Source organism: Setaria viridis, chromosome 8 (assembly GCF_005286985.2).
Source record: "Setaria viridis chromosome 8, Setaria_viridis_v4.0, whole genome shotgun sequence".
Lineage (NCBI taxonomy): Eukaryota > Viridiplantae > Streptophyta > Magnoliopsida > Poales > Poaceae > Setaria > Setaria viridis.
The window spans coordinates 6,778,919-6,803,189 of NC_048270.2; the positions used below are offsets into that span (position 1 = coordinate 6,778,919).

Sequence of the window (24,271 nt, forward strand, 5' to 3'; positions counted from 1 at the left end):
CCACACTCGTGAACCATGAATCCCAAGAATTGTCCGGCGGATACGCCGAAAGCACACTTATTCGGGTTCATGTTCAGCCCATGCTTTCTCGTGCATTCCAATACCTGCCGCAAATTGGCCAGATGTTCCTGGTGTCCCTTTGATTTAACCACGACGTCATCGATGTAAATATCTACCAGAATGCCGATAAGTTTGTGAAATATGTAATTTATGACTCGTTGATACGTAGCGCCGGCGTTCTTCAAACCGAAATTCATTACCACCCATTCGAACAAACCGAGGTGACCCGGGCACCTGAAAGCCGTTTTTGATATGTCCTCCTCGGCCATTAGTATTTGATTATATCCGGCGTTTCCCATCCATGAAACTAATGACTTTGTGACCCGCGGCGGCGTCTATTAGTACATCGGCCGTCGGCATTGGGTATCCGTCCATCGGTGTGGCCTGATTGAGGTTCATGAAATCGATGCACACGCGCAGCTTCCCGTTCTTCTTGTACACGGGCACAATGTTGGAGATCCACTCAGCATAGCGGCATTGCTGAATAAATTTTGCTTCAATTAGTCTCGTGATTTCGGCCTTTATATCGGGTAGGATTTTAGGATTCCATCGCCATGTGGGTTGCTGATATGGCCGATATCCTGGCTTTATGGGCAACCGGTGTTCGACAATGGATCGGTCTAATCCGGGCATTTCATGGTATTCCCAAGCAAAGCAATCTTTAAACTCTTTCAATAAATCTGTCAATTTACATTTGTATTCCGGATCCAAATTAGCACTAATGTACATCGGCCTTGGCTTGGTGCCATCGCCTAAGTCTATCATCTGTAATGAATCGGCCGACGTGAACCTGTGCCCTAGCTTCCCGTCTTCCCGGACGAACTGATCCATTTAATCTGAATCTTCAGAGTCGACTGCTCGGATCGGCTGTAGACCAAAATCGGACACCTTCAGGAAATTAGTGTCCCACATCCTCCTGGATATGCATTTGACATTCTCGTAGCTCCATTGCTGTGTATCGGCCGCTGCGACGCTGTATGCGGAATCGGCGGTGACCACTTCAATGTTGTCGTCGACCCATTGCACGAGGCATTGGTGCATTGTAGACGGGATGCAACAATTTGCATGTATCCAATCTCGGCTGAGTAGCATGTTGTAGGACCCTTTTGCCATTAATAATGAAGAAAGTAGTGGGAAGAGTCTTACTGTCGATGGTGAGGTCGACAGAGTGCGCCGCGGGCGGGAGACACGTTGCCTTCGAAGTCTTTGAGCATCATGTCCGTCTTGGTCAGATCGTCATCACTTTTTCCTAGCTTCCGGAACATGGCGTACGGCATGATGTTGACAGCAGCTCCTCCGTCGACTAGTAATCTGGTGATGGGTCGGCCGTTGACATGTCCCTTGAGGAATAATGCCTTGAGGTGTTGCCGTTTTTCGTCCTCGGGTTTCTCCAATTGCGCCATCTGTTCTTCTATCGCCAACATGTTATGTCAGTCGGCAGGAGTCATGAATTCCATCGGCAGAATAAAAACCATGCTGACATCAGCTGCCGGTTCTCGGTTGTCGTCATCTTCCCTGTCGTTTCTTTTGGGGCGCCAAATCCGAGGCCTGTCGTTTTTCTTGTCCATCATCTGTTGTTGCTCTTCTTCCTATTGTTCCCATTGACGGAGACGTTGGATTCTTCGTTTTTGAGATTTAGTCAATCCATCAGGGCACCACCTGGGGTTTACAGGTTTAGTCGATGGTTTGGCGCGTTCCCATTCTGGTTCACGTCCCAAGGGGTTCTTGTCTGATACCCGATCATCGGCCATCTCCTCCAGCCGATCGTGAGCGCTGACTCTGTCTTCTGGTTGGTTGTACCGATTGGTCTTGCCTTCTGGTTGGTCGCGCCGATCGAATCTACCCCCCGGCCTGTCATTTCGCTCATGCCTGTCTTCCGACCGGTCATATCAGTCACTTCTGCCCCCCAGCCGATCACACTCTGAAGGGCGCCGGTCCTCTTGCTCGCGCCAATTCCTGCTGATCGGCTCTGGCCTTCCATCTCTAGAGCGAGACCTCCTGAATGGCCGATTGTTACAATACGGGCCGTTGCATTCAGGGCAATTATCAGCCGACGGCAACCTAAGGTTACTCTCCCAGCAGTGGATGAAGAACGAGCATCGCCAGTGATCTTCATGTCGTCGCATCATCTCCTCTCGAAATCTTGAACTTTCCTGTTGCCGTTGATACTTGTGGAGCAGAAATTGGGAGGTGATGGGCCTGCGTGGTTCTCCCGATCCCTTGCCTTCATCCTCCATCCGTCGTTTCCCCTTGATGTCTTCGGGCGCTACTTGATTTCTGGGGTCTACGGCACCGCTCTTTTTAGCCGATTCAGATGTTAGCACCTTGGTCTGGAGTGAGTTCCTTCCTGTATCAACCATGTTGGTGGGGAAGGGATGCTGATCGATCTTCATCGGCTTTATTGGCTTTGTCGGGACTTCGAACTTGAGCCTACCCTGCTCGATGGCCGATTGAATTTGCTGTCGGAAGATTTTGCATTCGTTCGTATCATGGGAGGTGGCATTATGCCACTTGCAATATTTCATCTTCTTTAGCTGCTCGGTCGACGGGATCGTATGGTATGGTGAGAGCTTGATTTGTCCTTCCTGGAGGAGGAGATTGAAGATCTTATCGGCCCTTGATGTGTCGAAACCGAATGCCTCTGGCTCCTTTTTTCCGAACGGACATGATATCGGCTTTTTCCCTTTAACCCATTCCGCCAGGCCGACTTCTGTTTCTTCTTCGGACTCAGGCCCTGCCAAGTATGCCACCTTTTTCTAGAAATTCCTCCATGGGTCAAAGGGACGTACTTCTTGACCAGACAATCGATGCACGATTTGGCTCAGGCTCTTGAACACCTGTGAAGCATATTTCTCTTTGATATGAGGCAGGAGACCCTGGAAGGCTATATCGGCCAATTGTGCGTCGGTTAGGACTAGGGTGTAGCATTTGTTCCTGATCTTCCTGAACCTCTGCACATACGTGGATACCGGCTCATCACTCCTCTGTCTGAGGCTGGTTAAGTCTGAAAGCTTCATCTCGTGTACCCCCGCGTAGAAGTATTTGTGGAACTCCTTCTCCAAGTCGGCCCATGTAATTATGGAGTTGGGCGGCATTGTAGTAAACCATTGGAAGGCCGACCCAGACAGGGATGATGAGAAGAGGCGTACCCGTAGAGCGTCTTGTGCAGCTGCCTCCCCACATTGGATGAGGAATCTGTTCACGTGTTCCACGTTTGAGATATCATCAAGCCCCGAAAACTTGGTGAAATCGGGAACTTTGTACCGATGGGGAAACGGCAGTAAGTCATAAGTAGGCGGGTATGATGTTCTGTACGTGTAGGTTTGCACCTTCAGCTTTAAATCGAATTGTTCTTGAATCACCTCCGCTATGCGTGCCGTCCAGTCTGGTAGTTGTTGATGAACTATCGGCTAGGGAACCGGCACGTGTTTGTAGATCAGCAGCGGGATGATCGGGTGGTGGACGAAAGCGTGCAGCGCCTGTTGCGACGCGGCCGGCTGCATGGTCGGCATCGGTTGTCTTAGTGAACCGGCCGTTTCTTCATATAGCATGATCGGCGCAGCGCCCGGAAGCGCTTCCGTTGCTTCTACCCCCCCTGCCCATCTCCGGCATGACTGGCTGATACTGTGGCATCATCGGTCGCACGGCCGATTGGAAAGGTGCCTGGATCAGAGAGCTTCCATGGTCGGCTGATTGATCCTGGACAGCCGTCGCCGATAGTGGCCCCCAAGGCACTAAATTCAGAGAGGACAATTGCACGGAGGATAATTGAATGGATTGGGGCAGTGCATGCGGCTAGAGATACGGTGCGCCATTATGCCCCAGATGCATTGACGATGAAGGAGCGCTGGAACCTCCAGTCTGAGCTTGGATCAGCTGAGGAGCCGAGTAGGGTATACTTGGAGAACTCCTGGTCGGGGCTGTGATAGGTGGAGCGTATGCTGGCTCCTGGTATCCTTGGGACACGCCGTTGGCCAAGGAGCTGATGACGGAATTGTATACCGTGTTAGAGATCACCGGGGATTGATCAATGAAAGCTTGGTAGACGGATTGTTGAACCATCTCAGACATCTTGCCCGAGTCCTCGGCGATTGTGATCTGGCGGGGAGTTGGAAAAGGAGCTTTCTTGACAGCTTCCCCGCTCCTGGTACGACTGAAGGATTGTAAGCATGTCTTACGGTAGTATGCTATCTGCTTCTCCAACTCTTCCTTCTGGTCATCCTTGAGGTCTGCTTCCATTACCTCGATGACGTTGTCTTTCGAGATTTCGGCAGCTTTCGACATGGTGGCGGTTGTATTGGTCCCACCGGGCGTGCCAAAAGTGTGTTGGTGCTAGAAATCAGTCGATTGAATCTCTAGCGTCAAAAACACGACCCGGGAGAATCTGCTTAACTCCTATTCGGGTGATCACCCTGGTGCGGTTCGCGCGGCGTGCCAGCCAATCTGAGCTGTTGATTGGCAAGGAAGGAAACGTGTCAGATCCTAGAGGTTGCGATCGGCTAAGGTTCCGATCTCAAGAAAGCTTATCAGCGAATCGGCCGATTTGCTGTAATAAAGAAATCAGCTATAATACAGCCGATTACCAAGCAACATTGATGAAGAAAACTGCTAGTGTAATCTAAACAACGCTACAGTAGCAATACTAGGAACAGATCTTAATCGGCTATGTAGAAAACGGTAAGTCAAGTAACAAGTGATAAGAAAGCCGAAAGTTCTAATTCCGAGTTGGATAACTGGTGATAAAACTAGAACAACAGGTAAAACCTAGAATTCTAGTAAATATCGATAACTGGTGAATAACTCTAAACGAAACGACAGCGATGCGCCCAAAGTTAAAGCTTAGATGTTACTCGATAAGCGGAACTTACAGAATCGGCTGGAGATCAAGTTGATGCAGCCCCGCCAACCCGTACGAACTCGTGAAAAGAAGAAAAGTATTGGCGAAATCGCCTGCTTGAAAGTAAAGTGCGAGGAAATAGTAGTTTATTGTATTGATTTGATGATGATTATAGATCTATGAAGGCGGCTATTTATAGCCTGTTACAACAAATCTCTTAACCGACTAGGACTCTATCTCTAATTTTAAACGAAAACGAATATTTACAAGTAGGATTCATATCGAAGTTGACTTCTCTGTTCCGTGGGCCGACCCCTTTTAATCCTCGTGATCTACTCTGAGCCCATATCAGCCCAACTATTCCAACCTCTCGATCGGCCGATTTCCATCAACCCCCTTCGCCGAAACACTGCAGCGCCAATCGGCCGACCCTCAACTGTAGCACCAATCGGCCGATTCCCAATCGTGACCTCCGCGTTTCGCTGCATCACCTGATTCCTTCCCTTCTTGATGCCGATTTCATACGTGTCAAAATCTGGCGTCAACAAAACCTTAGCCCAGCAATCTTGCGACTGGGAGCTTCTTTGTAAAGGCCTCGTAGCGAGACCTAGCTACAAATCTCGGCAATGTAATATGGGCTCAAGCAACTTGATCAGCAGCCCGATGCAGTGGACCGGCGCGTCGGCTCGCCGGGCGGTTGCGTGCAGTGGCTGGTGATGATGGCGTCGATGGTGCGCGGCTCGAGGGAGCGGAAGGTGTTGACGATGACACCTCGGCAGCAGAGGAGGGCGGCGGAGGTGGCCAGGAAGCCATCGTAGGCGACGTCGCCGCGCTCCATGGTGGTGTGGATGGCGTGCATCACCGGGAATGGCAGGACGCCCAGCACGCTCACGAGCTCCTCTCCCATATACCGGAAGCTCGCCGTGGTCCGCGCGTGTAGGATGGGAAGGTGAAGGAAGAATGCGAGGCATGGGGCTCCAAAGGTGAAGAAGAAGTAGCTAGGAATGCTGAACTCCTTGGCGAATGTTGGAAAATTAGACAACTGCATGATTAAATTTCGAACTTGATTTATCATAGCAAGAATAAAACCTAGGATGCAAATCTCTAACATACTAGGCAACAACAAGCATGACTTCATGTTCTCAGATAACATGTTGAAATAGCATATCAGATCACGGCGTACCTACTTAGCGCAGCAGACGACGTCGAAGATGATGGCCTGCTACAATGCCGAATTTGGACAGAAGATGTGTCGTGGTGAAGACCTTGAGGAGTCGCACGGAGCGCTTCCCAAAAACCTTATTCACCCTCTCCCGGTGCAGGACCACAAGAGCGAGAGGTTCCGAAGACCTGCTCTCCCATTCACCGGTGCACGCCGACGCTCGGGATGGAGTAGACTACGATGGCGGCACAGCAGCGAGAAGAGGCAAAAACCCTAGCTCGATTAGATGTGTTTTCGGTAGAGGCTGATTGGTCGTATATATAGGAGAGCTCACGATCTCACGTCGCGATCGTGATGTAAACCGATTAGGCTTTTCATATATCTCGCTAACTTAAAGGTCAAGTAAACAAAAAATAAAATGACAAAGGTAACCGCACCACCGTAACGCTGGAGACCGGATTTCAGTGGACCATTCACGTAGGTGTCGCGTGCCCGCACCCTTCGCCGCACCTCGCGACGCTTGGCCCGGCGAGGCATGGCACGACATGGTCAGCGAGCGCACACGTGTGGAGCTTTCCTTCTCTCCCCACACACATAGCTTGGAGGAGTAGAGACAACCTCCATATTTATATTGTCCATCCTTCTCCACCACTAGCAATGTGGGACTAAAGGTTTGCACCACTCCAAGTACTTTCTCATGCCCACATGGGCCTTTGAGATTTACTTGGCATTTCTAAAATTGCAATGGGCCAAGCCCATTATTTCAACAATGACGTTAGACCTTAAACGCTTGATCTTTCTCTCAAGTTGATTCTCAACCTCAGCTTTATAAATTTAAAAGTAGTCTAATGCTTCATCCTTAGTTTGCAACAAGTAAACATAGCAAAATCTAGTCGCATCATGAATCAAAGTCATGAAGTATCTCTTTCTACCTTTTGTCAACACACCATTCATCTCGCAACACACCATTCATCTCGCACAGATCATAATGTATGAGTTCTAGAGGTGCCAAGTGTCTCTCCTTAGCCACCTTGTGAGGCTTCCAAGGTTGCTTCGATTACACACAACTATGGCACTTAGAACCTTTGGCAATGGTGAGCTTCGGAATTAAACACATGTTGGAAAGCCGAGACATTAAACCAAAATTAATATGACACAAACGTGAATGCCAAGTACTCGCATCATCACTAACGTTGCCACAGATATGGTTCACTAACTTATTACAGAAATCTGCAAGGGAAAAGCAGAACAAGCCTCCGCACTCATAGCCTTTACCAACGAATTGTCCATGTTTTCACATGACTAATTTATTGGACTCTAACACTACCTTAAACCCATCCTTGCACAGGACCGACCCGCTGACAAGATTCCTGTTGATGGTAGGGACATGATGCACGTTCCTCAGCTGCACGATCTTTCCCAAAGTAATCTTCAGATCTACCATACCAACACCATGAACAGCAGCATGACCCATTCCCCATAAGCACGGATGTATCCTGGGCGACCTAGTAAGAAGAAAACATGGAGATGTCAGCACACACATGAACATTTGCACCCATATCAAGCCACCAACTAGTGGAATGAAAAACTGAAAGAACAGTAGGTAGAGTACCGTACCCGTCTCCAGTATTGCCTATGGTCACCATGTTGACATCCTTGGACCCATTGGCCCTTCTACCCTTGTGGTCTGCATGCTCTGGACAATCCTTAGTGAAGTGTCCAAGCTCACCACAAGTGTAACAGTTCATCTCAGCCTTATTCTTCTTCTTCTTGAAGGTAGTAGTCTTGATGATTTTGTTCTTCCCTTTGTTCTTGCCACATGGGAATTTCTAGACCATGTTGGTGCTAGACTGACCTTGGTCTCCTTTCTCAGCTATGTCCTTCTTTCGAGCTTTCTCCTCCACATCAAGAGACGCTACCAGATTTTCAACTGATATCTCCTGTCTCCTATGTTTCAGACTAGTGGTGAAGTTCCTCCATGAGGAGGGCAACTTTGAAATTATGCTACCAGCCACAAACTTGTCAGGTAATTGACACTTAAGGAGCTCAAGATCCTTCACAATGCACTGCACCTCATGGGCCTGTTCTACCACAGAATGGTTGTTCACTATCCTGTAGTCATGGAAACTCTCCATGAGGTATAGTTCATTGCCTACATCTACTGCATCATACCTTGCAACCAGAGCATCCCACAGCACATTCGCATCTATCATGTCTATGTAGACATTGACCAGACGGTCAGATATATTGCTAATGATACATCCCACGAAAAGGTTATTAGCATCATTGAACTTTTTCGGCACTTCAACAGTAAGTTCGCCTTCAGGTTTGCCAAGCCTCGTGTCCCAGATTTTCATAGCATTGAACCAGATACGAACCTTTGATTTCCACCTCTTAAACTTCACACCGGTAAATTTTTCCGGCCTCAGTGACTCAGCAAAACCAACCATATCAAAATCAACAGATTGCCTATAATAAGGTTTTTGGATTGTTGGAAAATTAGACAACTACATGATTAAATTCTGAACTAGATTTATCATAGCGAGAATACAACCTAGAATGCAAATCTCTATCAGGCAATAGCAAGCACGACTTCATGTTCTCAGATAACATGCTGAAATAACAGATCGGGTCAAGGTGTATGTACTTAGCGGGTGCAGCCGTGATGACAAGCGGTACTGACGGAATGGCGACGATGTTGCGGATGGAGGACAGCAGACAACGTCGAAGATGATGGCCTGCTGCAATGCCGGATTTGGATGGAAGACGAGTCGTGGTGAAGACCATGAGCAGTCGCTCGGAGCACTTCCCAAAAACCTTATTCGCCCTCTCCCGGTGCAAGATCACAAGAGCGAGAGGTTCCAAAGACCTTCTCTCCCGTTCGCCGGTGCACGCCGACGCTCGGGATGGAGTAGACTACGGTGGCGGCGCAACAACGAGAAGAGGCAAAAACCCTAGCTCGATTAGATGTGTTTTCGGTAGAGGCCGATAGGTCGTATATATAGGAGAGCCCACGATCTCACATCGCTATCATGATCTAAACCGATTAGGCTTCCATAAATGTCGCTGACTTAAAAAGCCAAGTAACCAAAAAATAAAACGGCAAAAGGTAACCGTGCCACCGCAAGGCTAGAGACCGGATTTCGATGAACCATTCATGCAGGTGTTGCGCACCCGCACCCTTCGCCCCGCCCAATGCGGCGCGGCAAGCGAGCGCGCGCATGTGGAGCTTTCCTCTCTCCTCACACACATAGCTTGGAGGAGTGAAGACAACCTCCATATTTATGTTGGCCATCCTGCTCTTTCACTAGTAATGTGGTACTAAAGGTTTGCACCACTCCCACCACTTGCTCATGCCCACATGAACCTTTGAGATTTATTTGGAATTTCTGAAATTGCAATGGGCCAAGCCCATTATTTCAACAGCAACGTCGAGCACGACGCCGGAGAACATGTCGACGACGAGGACTGACGGGGCTGGCACCACCGCGGTGAGGATCACCCGGAGGTGCGGGTTGGAGATGCGGACGGCCTCCATGATGAGCGCCTCATAGTGCTTGGATGCCACGGGCGGGAGGTCGACCGGTGGGAGGCGGTGGAAGGAGATGGACGGGTTGGCAGCCGAGACGACGAGGAGGAACCGTCCCGGGGCACCCGGGTCGTAGGGTGGGTCGACGATGATGACGGTGACGGTCAGCCCCCACGCGGCGAGCGTCCTGTTGAGCTCGACCATGGCGAACAGGTGGCCCATCCCCGGCGTCGGGTACAGCACAACTGGCTTTAGCGGTGGCGTCGTCGTTGCATTCGCAGTGGCCTCCATTGCTAGAACGATGACCTTCGCTGCGAAGTGCGTGGAGGAATAGTGGACGGCACGTTGCTTCTGCTTCGAGAACAAGTGTATATATAGCGTCGTCACTAACCAGTGGTCACTGTTTCAACTTTCAATTGGGCGCCCCCCATGTGACTAACGCCGGCAGTGGAGGCGGCGGCGCGGCACCATGCTCGGCACGGTGATCGGGCATGCTCATGTGACTGGTCAGTGGCATCTAGATTGAAAGGTCTATCATCACCTTGCAGCATCAACCAAGGATTTGTTCCTAAAGTAATGAGCTAGGGTAGCTAGACAGTTTACCGGCAAATTGAAAAATCTTATTCGAGAGCACTACTTGTGCATTTCTATATCGAGCCATAATGAGCTAATCAGCAGTACTCTGAGCTTGTTGCTATTTGAAACACGTCAGCAAATAGCAATTAGTTTGTGATTTTTCTATATAATGGTTCACCACTACTTATATACTCCTTCCGTTCAAATTGCAGGTCGTTTTGGTTTTTTTGGTGTGTGGGTTTTGCTATACACCTAGATATAGTGTATGTCTAGATGCATAATAATATCTATGAACCTAGAAAAACCAAAACGAACTACAATTTGAAACGGAGCGAGTAATTGTGTTCATGGCTATTTTTCCCATGGCTCCCTCTTTTTTATCAACAACTATCTCTGTTTTCAAATATATAATATTATTGACTTTTTCATTTACTTGACTATTCGTATTTTCACAAATGTTAATGGAATTTGATAAATATATACAAATTAAACCTAAATTACTTTTGATGATATATCTAGTGGTGATCATTTAAATTTAGTTAACTAGTTGATCAAATAAATATTATTGGTCAAAGGTTGACAAATAGTTAATTTCGATATATATTTAAGAATGGAGGTAGTATACATATTTTTGTCGGATAGAAGGAGCAGAGTTCATGGCTGCTGGATGTATAGCATGGCTACCTCGGAAATGTGCCCCCGCGAATTCGAAAAAGGATGCTGGGAGGCAGGTTTGGCCAGTGCATTTCGGCCGATGCGCAGGTCAGGCAGGTTTCGCCTACCGCGCACGCAACATGTTGTTTGACTGGGTGTGGAACCTGGGAATGGCCGTGGTAAGCACCGTGGTTGCACATATGAACGGTATCACATTGTTACGGTCTTACCATGCTGGACCGTAACGGAGATCAATCAAACACCAGAAACATTCCAGAAATGAGAAGAACTGGAAGAGACAGGTAGAGATACGAAGAAGAGGGAGTCGAGACAGGAAAGAATGACAGCTAGCAGAATAGAATTGTGATTTCTCCTTTCCATCATTGATTCCCTAATCACGTGATGCTTACAACTTTATACTCAGGTTTTACAACGGCCTTGGGCCCACCTCACAACAACCTTTCCCACCGAATGAACGCCAGCGCAGAAATCACGCACAACACCCTCGCCACCAAGTCTGACGCTCGTCCGATGATAACACGAACTGTAGCACGTCCAGCACCCTTCAGTTGTTTCTGCAACATCACCACACCCTCTTTCCCTTCGTCTTCAGTCAGTGTATTTAGCTTGCCATGGCCCTCAAGGACATGACACACATTTCTACATTTCTAGCTTTGGGGAGAAATATGTAGAGATACGTAGAGAGATTGACCCTTTTTACTAGGAACCAGACCAATCTATTATTATCATCAACCAAACCTGGGTACGAGTCTTTTTTGCAAACTAAAACAACATGAGGCACCCAAAATAACTCGCTTCCCGGACATGGTGTACCTCTAGTACTCCGCACAGGCCGGGTATTTTGAATGTTGGATCCGGTATCCAGGAGCCGAAGCCCGGCTTCTTGGACATGACGTCGAGCTCGGTCTCGGTCAGCCAGGCCGCGAAGCAGAGGAAGATGATCTTGTAAGTGTGGGTGATGCGTGGCTCACCGGAGTCGGTTAGGTTGCTAGGGAGGAAAGAATGGTACCAACTCAAGCGCGCGTCATCGTCCATGGTGCTGACTTCTGGTGGTGGCCTGAGGATCACGATGTAGCTCTTATATGCTGGTGAAGAAGGTGCATGTGGGTGCGGGTCATCCCTTAGGGAATGTGGGGATGGAAGAGAGTAGAGGAGGAGGATGGCAGAGCATAGCAACAGCCACGATCAAGTAAGATGCCTTCAACATTTGGCACCTCTACGGCTAATTACAATCTATGTCTAAGCAGAAATGCAAAAGTGCACGTTGAGTTTATAGACACCGTACTCACCTACCAGAATCCCAACAAGAACAATCAATAGTGATTAAGAATGCTAGCTAGCAGCTCCATTTGTATTAATTACATTGCTGGCATCATCACATTACTTTATGAGATTCCAGACAGCAGCATATCTTAATTGGCACTCCCTCCAGTATCCAAAAATCTGATATTTTGGGACACTAGGGAGATCTCGTGCATCAATTTATTCACAGCTATAGAACGATTATTTATTAATTTACAGGATGTTGTGCAATGTGCAATACTCAAGCTATAGGATCGATGAACGGATTGTTTAATTTCCTTGCAAATATGGAGTAGGATCGATCGGCTGGGCAATCAACGGACGACCTTCATTTCCATAACTTTTCTGTTGGTTTATTTCCTTGCATGGGATCGATCAGCGAGCTTCCCACATTGGCGTCCATATTTTTAGCTGGTTTCCTTGCATGAGAACGGCCCGAGAGGAGCCGAGGAGGGACATGATCTCCTCGAACGCCGGCGGGAGGAGCAGGGATGGAGGCGACGAGCGCGACGACGGTGAACTGGGGCAACCGCAACCTGTGGAAGTGTACACTGTAGAGTATGGTGGCGACACGGCTACGCTGGCTGTGGACTTCTCCCGCTTTGGAGTCCGGGAGTGCCGGTTACGTAACCATGCTCGTTAGCAACTTCATGGACGGCTCGATGTGAAGAAGCACGGGAATCGGACGGATACAAATTCCCCTCCCAACCGGCCCAGAGCCCCCACGGCGCACGGAAACTCGACGGCGGCGGCCCGCATCATCTCCGACGACCTTCATAGTCTCTCCACGGCGCCGACCCTCATCTATCGTCTCCGCCAGCCGCCAGGTCTGATTAGGCCCTTCGCCGTCTCGGATCCACCATCCTCCGGCCGCTGCCGCCGCCGGTCGGTCCTTTGGCTCATCTCGTTAATCGCTAACAGACCTATATTCATTCCCTATTTCTTTCGTCTGTTGTTATGCAGAGGAGACCATGTCCAAAGAGCATGCTACGCTTTGCACTTCAGTTATGGCCAGGGTGGCTAAATCGTTCTATGCTCCAATCTGTAGGTGTGTAGATCTTCTTCTGAACTTTTGGTAATAACGTTGTCAGTGGGTTCCGTTTTAGTTTAACAATTCAACTAATGAAGACTCTGCATTGTTATACAAGCTCCTGTTTTGTTTGCTAATCTCTGTTTTTCTTTTTGTTCGCTGGAATGACGGAACCAATCAGCTGATGGGTAAAGTGTGGGATTGGAACCAAACAGAAGAAGTTTGATGGATGGATTCTTCACACTGCTAACAAGGATAGTGATGGTGGCGAGGATGTTGCCACAGCTCTCCCGGAGGATCAAGAGGGTGGCCCTGAGGATGGCAAACAGTGGCACTAACGATGACACAGCCCCCTTGGAGGATCGTGATGGTGGCCAGGATGATCGTGGAGCGGCCTCGGAGGACAGTGATGATGAGATTGAGCCATGTGGCCCACACGCGGTGCAGTTGTTGGCCATTCGGGCAAACTTCCCTATCTGTGCTATTAACTGCTACGACTGGACACAAGGCCAGGCAGCGCGAGGGGGAAGTACAAGAGGTATATACTGGTATATACTAGCTGGCTTGTATTATACATACATATATATATATATATAGACCTCCGCTATTCGGTACCCAGGTATTATTCGGTACCCGAACCCCCCACGACCAGCGCGCGCGCCTCCCTCCTGCCCGCGCCCGCTTCTCCCTGCCGGTCCGATTTTTTCAAGTCTGTACTAGCACGCGGCCGCTCGCCGCTCGTGGCTGACCCTGCCTCTATCGTCGCGCTCATCGCTCGCAGCCGCCTCCGCTGCCGTCGTCGGGCTCGTCGCTTGCGGCCGCTGTTGTCCTTCTGGTGCTGCTGTCACCTTGCCGTCGTCATGTTTGCCGCTCGCGTCGCAGCCGCCACTGCTGCTATCACATGGACGCACGGCCGCCGCTCCTGTTATCAGCATGCACGCATGGCAGCTAGTTGTTAATGCTAATTTACCCTCTTCCCAGCAGTCCAGCACCATTCAATTTTGTTTATTCCCATCTTCAAATATGAAAGTTTCAAATCCAACCTATGTTACCCACAAAATCTCAGAAAATTGAAGTCTGTACTAGCACACATCCGGTTTTTGCGAGATGACCAGCAGAAATTGAAAATTTCGGATGGTTTTTTGTGCACACTGGAGTCTGGGGTTGTCGGTCAAATAAAACCAGATTTTGATGGAGGCAAAATAGTTTCTTTACGTTTTGAGTGGAATAGGCATTTGGTAAGGAGCAATCCATAGTACCGGTATTTGCGTCGGTAGACTTTTCCAAGCAGAATCAGGCAAAAACCAAATAAATTTAAAATTGGGAGACACCGATCGAAATCAGTTTTGTAACGGTACAAATTAATTTATCTTTACATAAAGAACCATGATTGCAAAAAGTGCCATATGAGAAATAAAAACTTAGATCGAATACAATGATTTTTTGACCAAGTACAATATGCTATTTCAATGATCATATTTAAACGGTGCACACGGTTTTGTCCATGAAAACTTAGTACACTCTACTATTTCATTGATCCTGTTTTTACAATTTGGGGAACTACAATAAACAAAAAGAAAAATCAACAGACATGTAGCCAATCAACCATCCCGTGTGCAGGTAACCAGCATGCATATTACAATCTGCAAAAGAGCTAAGCATTATTAGTATATGCAGGTTAAAGACAGCTGATGATGGCTCTGGACCTCTGGCAATGAGCTCCATGATCTTCATGGGAGCTTAGACTGTAAACTGACATAATCCAGCTTATTCATCCGCTCCATGCACATACAGCAGGTTCAGTCCATTTAGATGCAAAGCTAAAAGGCCTCGACTAAAGAAATACGTATGGAGCGTGTCACAATTTAGCGTCTTGATCTTTCTCTACTTTATAGATTGCTTTCACTTTTAACTGACACAGCCTAACATATCAGCACATTAAAATATTCTGAACTTTCTGCTGGCACTGCCACATGATGTTAATTATAGGTGTCAACAAGCATATATATACGGGTCTACGAAAGCACAAGTGCACATCTAGACTGTATCACTTGCAACATCACAGAACATCACAAGTGCACAGCCTTTGCCATAATGCAGATGAAGGGCAAGCTTGTTTGTTCTTACCTGTTTGCAAAGGTGTGATCTGGGAGCTGCAGGCAGATGAATAAAGTTCAGATATAAACATATTTTGTAGGAAAAGATTCAGCAGGTTAAAGACAGCTGATGATGGCTCTGGGCCTCTGGCAATGAGCTCCATGATCTTCATGGGAGTTCAGGCTGTAAACTGACATAATCCAGCTCACTCATCCGCTCCTTGTATACAGGTGAGAGATAAACTGAGAGGAGAGGAAGCAAGTCATCCCAAATCATGTATTAAATGCAGAAAACAAAGCAGGAGTGAGTAGTGAACTAGCGCCACTGCAAGTAATGAGAGCAAAAATCAGGCACGTCGAATAAAAATTCAGTATAATGGTTATACAAGATGGATCAATTCACAGTTAAATGTACACAGGTCAAGGGAAACATAAGTGCACATATAGGTTGTATCACTAGCTTGTATCACCAAACAAATTCTCCATTGAACCGCACATATATATGAACAAAATTGCAGGCTGAAGGGATGATGAGTGAGCTGCCTGCCATGGAGGAGATTATCTGCAAGGGATGATCAATACGAACAAATAACATAAGGCTTCCACTGGTTTTTATTGCTAGGAACTACAGTTTGCATCGGGTTATCTGCAAGGTTTGCAACATAATTATGCCAAATCTCACGAGAATATTGGAGAACTATGGAATGCATCGGGTTATCTGCAAGGTTTGCGAGGAACAATGGTTTGCATTGGACATGGCTCGACCATCTGGGTCACGCCGTCGCTAGCAGCGAATGGAAGATGGGAGAGAACGGGGGACGGGTGGGTGCGCTCACCGACAACGAACAAACGGCGGAATCAGCAGCAGCTGGCGGTCAAATACAAAACTGCGGCAGCTCCGTTCTTCACGCGATGGGTCCTTCCAATGGCTAATTGAATACGACATCTTACGGACCAGTACAAACACAATTCGTTGTAGGGGCTCACCGGCGGCATCGGGCGGTTGAGGGGATCGAACCTAGCGCCACCGGGCCATTGCAGCGTCCGGCGCGGCGTCGATGCGGAGGAGGAGAGGGGCGGCGTGGGGTTGACGCGAGGGGCGGCGTGGCGTCGATGCGGAGGAGGAGAGGGGCGGCACGGAGTCGACGCGAGGGGCATGAGGGGCGAGGGGCGTGAGGCGTCGATGCGGAGGAGAGAGGCGGCGCGGGGTCGACGCGAGGGGTGGCGCGGGGTCAATGCGGAGGAGGAGAGGGGCGGCATGGCAGCTGCGGGTGAGCGGCGGCGGCGGGTGCGGATGGCGAGTGGCGGCAGCGGATGGCGATTGGAGTCGAGAACGAAACGGGGAAAGGAAACTGAACGCGGCTGAACGCGGCGGATGACCCATGTTCTGGAAAAAAGGGTTGAAAAAAAACCGGTGGAGGCGGGATGGAAAAAACCGGCGGGAGGTCAGGAGTGATGCTGGTCCGGCGGGTGGGCTCGGGTACCGAATAGCTTATCTGTACACAGGGTACCGTATAGTATAATCCTGTATATATACTATATGCTTTATGCCTCGTATATACTGATATATATTGTAATAAACTAAAATCCTTCACATTCATCCTTGCACATGCAGGAAGTAATGGTCGATTTGGTGCCAATTGGACCGCGTAGTATTCTCGAGGCTTACGGCCCCATCTCCATGGGAGTTTTCTATTCCACTACTGCAGATGGTGATGAGGGGTCTAGTACATACGGTTGGTCCTCCCATCGAAGAGGGGTGGGGTGTTTGTGACGATGATGAACCTGAGGAATACACACAAACCACCTGTGGAGGCCCTGGCCGCGAGTTGGAGATCACATACTTGGTGATTCCCTACGCCGTTGAGGCCAATGTTGAGGTCAGGTTGAAGCTCAAAGACCTGGGTTTTAGAAGTCGCGCCGTGTATGGTAAGATCAAGGCGAGCGCCACTGACTATGGGAACAAAAGCGTCCACCTCTTCAGTTGTGAACGAGGGAGGAGCTGGTCCGTTCCTTCGGGCTCCACATCGATCCTTCCGCTGAGTCCATCTGTGGTTGCCTTGCCATATTGTCGGCAGCTTGAACTCCACGTAGAGGTGGACCTGACAGTAATCACAACCTGTGACAACCAAGAAGAGGACAAGAACTTGAAATTCAGTCTAGAATTCACCCGTGGAATTAGGAGTCAAGAAAGAGAAGTCGATGATGATCAAGTTGAAGTAAAGATCACGTGGCCACAGCATGAGCAACCACTTTATGCATCATAGTATGGTATTAAATCGAATCTTTAAGTTTGAAACTTGATAATATGTCATCAGTTGAGTTAGTTATGGAGAAGAGTGGTCCAAGTATAGTATGGTATTACAACGAAGTGAGTTTTTTTTAAGAAAAAATACAAATGAAAAAAAAAACAGGTAGGGAACGTTATCCAAACACTAGTAGAGAATTAACTTTCGATGCGCCCCCTTTTATCCCGGTTTAAAGTTGGCTCAGGATAAAAGGGGTGCGCCACGGTAGGCAAAAAAAGAGGGGAGAGTTAGTCCCGGTTGGTAATTGCAACTGGGACTAAAGACCCCCTTTAGTTCTGGTTGCAACGGCTAGTTCCAGGGCGTCGGTGGCGGCACCCTTTTGTCCCGGTTGGAGGCTCCAACCGGGATAAAAGGGCTGGGATAAAAGGGTGGACCTTTTATCCCGGTTGAAGCCTCCAACCGGGACAAAAAGTTTAGTCCCGGTTGCAGCTTCGAACTGGGACAAAAGAGATACCCTTTTGTCCCGGTTGGAGCCTCCAACCGGGACTAAACTTTCAACCGGAACAAAGGTGTTCCTTTTTGTCTCGGTTGGAGTTTTTAACCGGGATAAAAACTCATTCCCATTATATACCAAGACAGAGATCTTTCTTCCTCCTCCAGCCCGAGCTAGTCCAGCACATAGACAGAGAGCTGAGCTTCACCTACTCTCCGGTGGTGCCGAATCAAGGGAGGTGCTACCCGAAGTTTTTTCCCTCATTTTCGTGGGAATTTCACTCAGCCAACATAAGTGTTGTGAAGGTTTGCTATTTCATCCTCGTGTTATGCTTTGATTTATGCTTTGGAGATGGAAAGATTAATTGCTAGAATGTGATGAAGTAGAAAATGGAGAGGTATTTTGAGCTAGAATGTGAGGGAGATTGATGTGTCATATATAGTATGTATTCTTGCAGTGGTTTAAGAATGATGCTACCTTGTCTAGACGGTTTATCTTATCAAATTCAATAAGATTTTTCAAATCTATACTTGTTGAAGTTGCATACCGTGTTCATCTCTACGAGGATGTTCTCCGCCGAGCAGCAATGTATGTCAAAAAGGAGGTTCGATTCTACGAGAAAGAGTGGATACGGACATCGTGACCGTGTCCCCTTTTCTGTAGCATCGACCCTCTTTCATGACGAAGTGTGATGCTGCCCAGTTGAGAGCATGCTCGCGAGATGATCACGGTCTTCAAGTTCAACAACTTCTGCAGTGCTAAGGAAAGAATTTTTGTACATAGATGGCTTCTGCTACTTGTTGAACTTATCAAATTCAATACGGTTTTTTAAATCCATACTTATTGAACTTCCATACCGTGGTCATCTTTGAGAGGATGTTCTTCGCCGAGCAGCAACGTATGTCAAGAAGGAGGTTCGATTCTACGAGAAAGAGTGGATACGGACATCGTGACCGTGTCCCCTTTTCCATAGAATCGAACCTCTTTCATGACGAAGTGCAATGCCGCCCAGTTGAGGACATGCTCGCGAGATGATCACGGTCTTCAAGTTCAACAACTTATGCAGTGTTAAGGTAATAATTTTTGTACATAGATGGCTTCTGCTACTGGAGGAAGTGGCGATGGTGGGGGCGATCGTGGTTCCTCTTTCGGCAAGGGGAAAATCCCCTCAGCATAAGCCGAAGAAAATGAGCGCGTTGGAAAAAGCAATGCGCGTTGGCCCTCAATGGACTTATTGAATTGATGCCATATGTGGCTCAAATATAATGTACATGCACAAGTATATAATAAAATAATTAAGAGATATACAAGCACTAGACTAGAGTACCATGATAATGATATACTGGTGCCTCCGATCCTGTTGTCATGCATGGCTGATTTTGCTATAAAGGGACTAGAGGAGAAACGATCATCTTGGGTTTGGCTCCTGTAACCCCACAAGAACAGAGCTGCAGAGGGTAACTGATAATGGGATTACACTGTTGGGATACAAGGTAGGCTACACTAGTGCAAATCAAAAATTTCTACCGTGTAAACTAGGAAAACTGTCGTATAAGGATCACGGGATTACCACTCGACGCACTACTCGTGTGGAAGATGTAGATTCGTGTCGATGCAGCGAAGTCGATCAACGTAGTCGTACGTAGTCGATCACGTCGACGTCCAGCAGCTCCTCAGCAGCTCGTCCACGTGCAGCAAGATCGCCCTCGTGCCGCGGCTCGTAGTGGCTCGTCAGCGGCTCGTCCAAGTGCTGCAGGCGCAACACCTCCAAGGTATCCACAAGTGCAGGGAGGAAGCGTCACAAGCCGGACTACTAGATCCGTGAGTTGCAACAGGCGAGGGCGTGGGAGGCGAAGCAAATGTGTTTCGCCAAAAAGGTGTCAACCCTAGGGCGCCCCCACCCCTCTATTTATAGAGGTTCCTAACTGGCCTCTGGGTCTGAGGTCCATTAGTACTTCTAAACCTAATCCAACTCGGATCACATCCGAATTGGGCTTCCAGCCCCTTAAGTGTGTGACCCTATGGGTTCGGATACATATAGACATGGCCCGAGTACTCCTACTCGGCTCAATAGTCGGTAGCGGCCTCTAGCAAGACGTGCCAACTCCTATATGCACACGAAGATCATATCAAACGAACCATCACAACATTATATACATGCTATTCCCTTTGCCTCACGATATTTGGTCTAGCTTCAAGCCGACCGCTCTTTCTCGATCCTGTGATTCGGAATCCCTTTGTAGGTTAACTCTTAACCGTACGTAGCATGGCCATGCATTTTCGGATCCGATCACTCGAGGGGCCCAGAGATATCACTCTCAATCAGAGAGGGGCAAATCCCATCTTGATTGACCATGTCTCACAGCATGCTTCTTGACAAACCCGAAAGCTACCTTTATAACTACCCTGTTATGGCGTAGCGTTTGATAGCCCCTAAGTAGGTCGATCCACATCTTGAATACATGCGACAATCTTAGGTCTAAAGACAAAGCATATATGTTGTTTAAAGAGAGAACTACTTCTCGTGTTGGGTCAGTCCTAGCACATGTCTCCACATGTGCCCACATTATTAGTTCAACATCTCTATGTCCATGACTTGTGAAACATAGTCATCAACTAGTACATGTGCTAGTCTAATATTCATGTGTGTCCTCACATGAACTCCGACTAGGGACAACTTTAGAATAACCATACAAGTAAAGAGTTTCACACACAATTCTCATAATTGCAAATCAATTCAAGTAGCCTTTAATGGATATTCAATGAACACAATATAAATCATGGATACAAATGGAATATCATCATCTCTATGATTGCCTCTAGGGCATACCTCCAACATACACTTGTGATTGCACTTGTGATGAGTCCTGGTTTTTCTCTTTCTGCTTGCTGATGCAGGACAACATGAGATGGATTGCCATGTAGGCCAGCACGGCTATGATCAGCACGAAGACATACACCGATGTCTTCCACCCCCTGCTTGAGCCGGCTGCGTAGGCACCTAGGAGCCCAAGCAAATCCAGCACAATTGTTGTGTTCATCACCACAAGCCAGCTCCTGAGCCTTGCTTGCTTCTCAAATTGCTCCTTGGGTACCAGTAGGAGCAGGATGACCACAATGGATGCCATGAACGAAGTGGAGTTGCTGTAGAAGAAACCAAGGTACCGGGGCCTCCTGTTGTCATGCAGGACCGGGTTGCCGGCCTCGTATCCTTCGTTGCTGCTCTGCCAAGCTCCGCCTGGCGGTTCCAGGCCGGCCTGGTAGGTGACACTTGCCACAAGGATTCCTAGCAGCATGAGGTACTTGCGGTTGGCATGTATCCTCTTCTTCCTGGTGACCACCTTGTCTTCTGTCTTCTCCACATCTGCTCCTTGTGTTGTGTTGCTATTGCTGTGGCTGTTGGGCGTCACCACCCCTCGTGTAGTGCTTCCGCCGCCCGTGAACAAAAATACCATGAACAATAGTACTATGAAGAAAAGGACCACTGCTACCAACACGAACACGTAGATGGATGTCTTCAAGTACTGCGTGCTTCCGGCGGCGTAGGCACCCATGAGGCCGAACAAGCCCGCCGCCGTGCAAACGGACAGCGCGTGGCTTCGTATCGCCGGCCTGTACAGGTTGGGGTTGACGAGGAGAATGATGAGGGCAATGGACAACATGAAGCTCACCGAGTTGCAGTAGAAGAAAGCCTTGTAGCGGCGCGGGAAGTTGTACAAGAGGACCGGGTCGCCGGCGTGGTGCCTGGACCGGTCGTCTTGGAGCAGGAAACCGCCCGGAGGAGTGAGGCCGGCTTGGTAGGTGATGGTCGCCGCCAATATGGCGAAGAGGAGCAACCGCTTGCGTGTCCTCTCCACATGCTCATCATCCTTCTTCCTGCTGCTGTTGGTGTGGTCCAGCGTGATGAAGACGACGTGGATCACCACGTAGACAAGGACGGCACCTGCCAAGGCGATGGCGTAGATCGAGGTGCTCACATCCCGGCAGCTCCCGGCGGCGTAGGCGCCGATGAGGCCGAACAGGTCCAGTATCATGACTGCTTCCAGCACGTGGTGCCTGTGCAGAATTAGCTTCTTCTGGACCAAGACGATGGCGACTAGGGACGCCACGAAGGCGACCGAGTTGCAGTAGAAGAAAGCCTTGTAGCGCCGGGCATTCGTCGTCAGCAGGATGGGATCGCCGGCTTTGTGGCCGTCCCGGTTGTCCTGCCAGACGCCGCCCGGCGGGTCCAGCCCGGCTTGGTATGTGATCGTCGCCGCAAGAGTGGCAAGCAGCAGCACAAGAGACCGAGCTTGGTCCGCTGCTTTCTCGTTCTCTGTTGGCTCACGCTTTGCTCCTCCCTGATTTGCCATTGCTTGTGGTTGTATCACTGGCTCTGACTTCTTCCTCACGGCGACGATGGCCCGTACAACCAATAGGAGGAACAGTATGTATACCAGGACGGCAGGGACCTGACCGACCACGTAGACGGTCGTGTCGGTCTGCCTGCAGCTGCCGGCGGTGTAGGCGCCGACGAGGCTGCCCAGCGCCACCACGATGAACCCGTAGGCGTTGATCTCGCGGAGCGTCCTGTCGAGGAGCACCACGATGATGAGCAGCGACGCGACGAACGACGTGGTGTTGAAGGCGAAGAACACCGCCAGGCGCGCGTTGTGGCTGTCCTTGAGAATGGCGTCGCCGGGGCGGTGGCCGGCCTCGGTGCTGTCCCAGAATCCCCCCGGCGAGCTCAGCCCGGCCACGTACGTGATGCTCACGGCGAACGTCGCGAGAAGCATCAGGACCTTGCGCTTGCGCAGCCGTTCTTCTTCTTCTTCGACGACGCCCGTACCGGAACCGGAGTCGGGGTTCTTGCCAGGCTGCGAAGCCGCAAGCAACTCAGGGAGCTGTTGTTCTTCCACTTTGCCTACGATAACGCTACCGGAGCTGGAGTCGGTGAAGCGGGAGGCCATCGCCATCTGAACCATGAGGTAGACGACGACTGTGCTCACCAGCAGCGAGGAGTAGATGGTGGTGAACGTGTCGCGGCAGGTACCGGCGGCGTAGGCTCCCATGAGGCTGAGCAGGTCCAGCACCATGGCCGCCTGCAGCGGGCGGACGGCGATCCATGGATTCTTCTTGTACTCGCAGATGATTTTGGAGTGGTCCTCCTTGTCGTCGAGGGAGGCGAGAATGAGGATGAGGACGATGACGACGAGCGACGCGGCGAACGCGGTGGCGTTGCAGTAGAAGAACACCAAGTAGCGTTGGTGGTGGGTGTCCCGGATGATGGGATCGCCGGCGAGGTGTCCGTCGGCCGTGCCCTGCCAGACATCCCCGGGTGGGCTGAACGCGGCAGCGTACGTCACCGTGGCCACAAGCGAGGCCAGGAGCAGGATGTATTTCCGGAGCTCCAACATGAGGCGGTCACTCGTGGGCATGGACTCATCTTTGCTCTTGATTTCTTGTGTTTGTTTCTGATTGGTATCACTTTGGCTCATTTCTTGCGTTTCCTCGGTGATAGTGTCCTGTGTTTGTCCGGTGGTAGGAAGCTCGGTTTGTGGCATGGAGGAAGGGAACACCATTGGACCTCAACCTCAAGTAGGACATGGTCTCAAGCTCTGTCTGATCAGATATATAAGGGCTATTCATATGTAGGAAATGCAAGGCCAACAGACCTATGATAATCACAAAGTTCAATCATGAGGTAGTACAGCAGCCTGAGCTGGATGCCTGCGTAGTTTACATGACATCAGTGACGTGAAGGTTTTAAGATTATTCTTCACATTCTTTTCTATTCTGTATCTGTATGAATGGATTGTGTGGTGACCACCTACCACACATGAACTGTATGATGTGTTACAGAATGGCAACAACCATGTACAACGACTTTCCATAAAGTATTATTCGTTGACTTGACTCTAGGCAAGTGGCGGGGAGGTACTATGTCTTTGATTAAACATTGCTTATAATTATTCTCTTTTATGTACTATTTCTCTTTTTATTTTTTCATCAGCAATTGAGCTGAAGATTCTGTAAAAACTTGGCTGTGTGTTAATTACAGAGACCGGATATATTTCCATTTTCTAAAAAAAAATAAGCAAGCAGCTTCAACTGTGTTCACACAGCCCCAATGGCCACCGTGCTCATCTGGCCATGTGGTGCACAGTGGACTTTTGTTGAGTCTCTTGTGTTTAAGGTGTACTGGTTTGTTCCATGAGTTCTTCCAAATGCATTTGTATATATGCCTTTTTGACGTTGGTGATGAATTCTGAACCTAATTTGT

General features: G+C 49.0%; 1 protein-coding gene across 1 annotated transcript; it reads right to left on the bottom strand.

Moving 5' to 3' along the window:
• Nucleotides 1-20,725: 20,725 nt before the first annotated feature.
• LOC117833658 (uncharacterized) lies at nucleotides 20,726-23,679 on the bottom strand. The gene has a single exon (XM_034713241.2). It carries the CDS (start codon nucleotides 23,568-23,570, stop codon nucleotides 20,829-20,831), a length of 2,742 nt encoding a protein of 913 aa, XP_034569132.1. The 5' UTR covers nucleotides 23,571-23,679; the 3' UTR covers nucleotides 20,726-20,828.
• Between the last annotated feature and the right edge of the window lie 592 nt (nucleotides 23,680-24,271).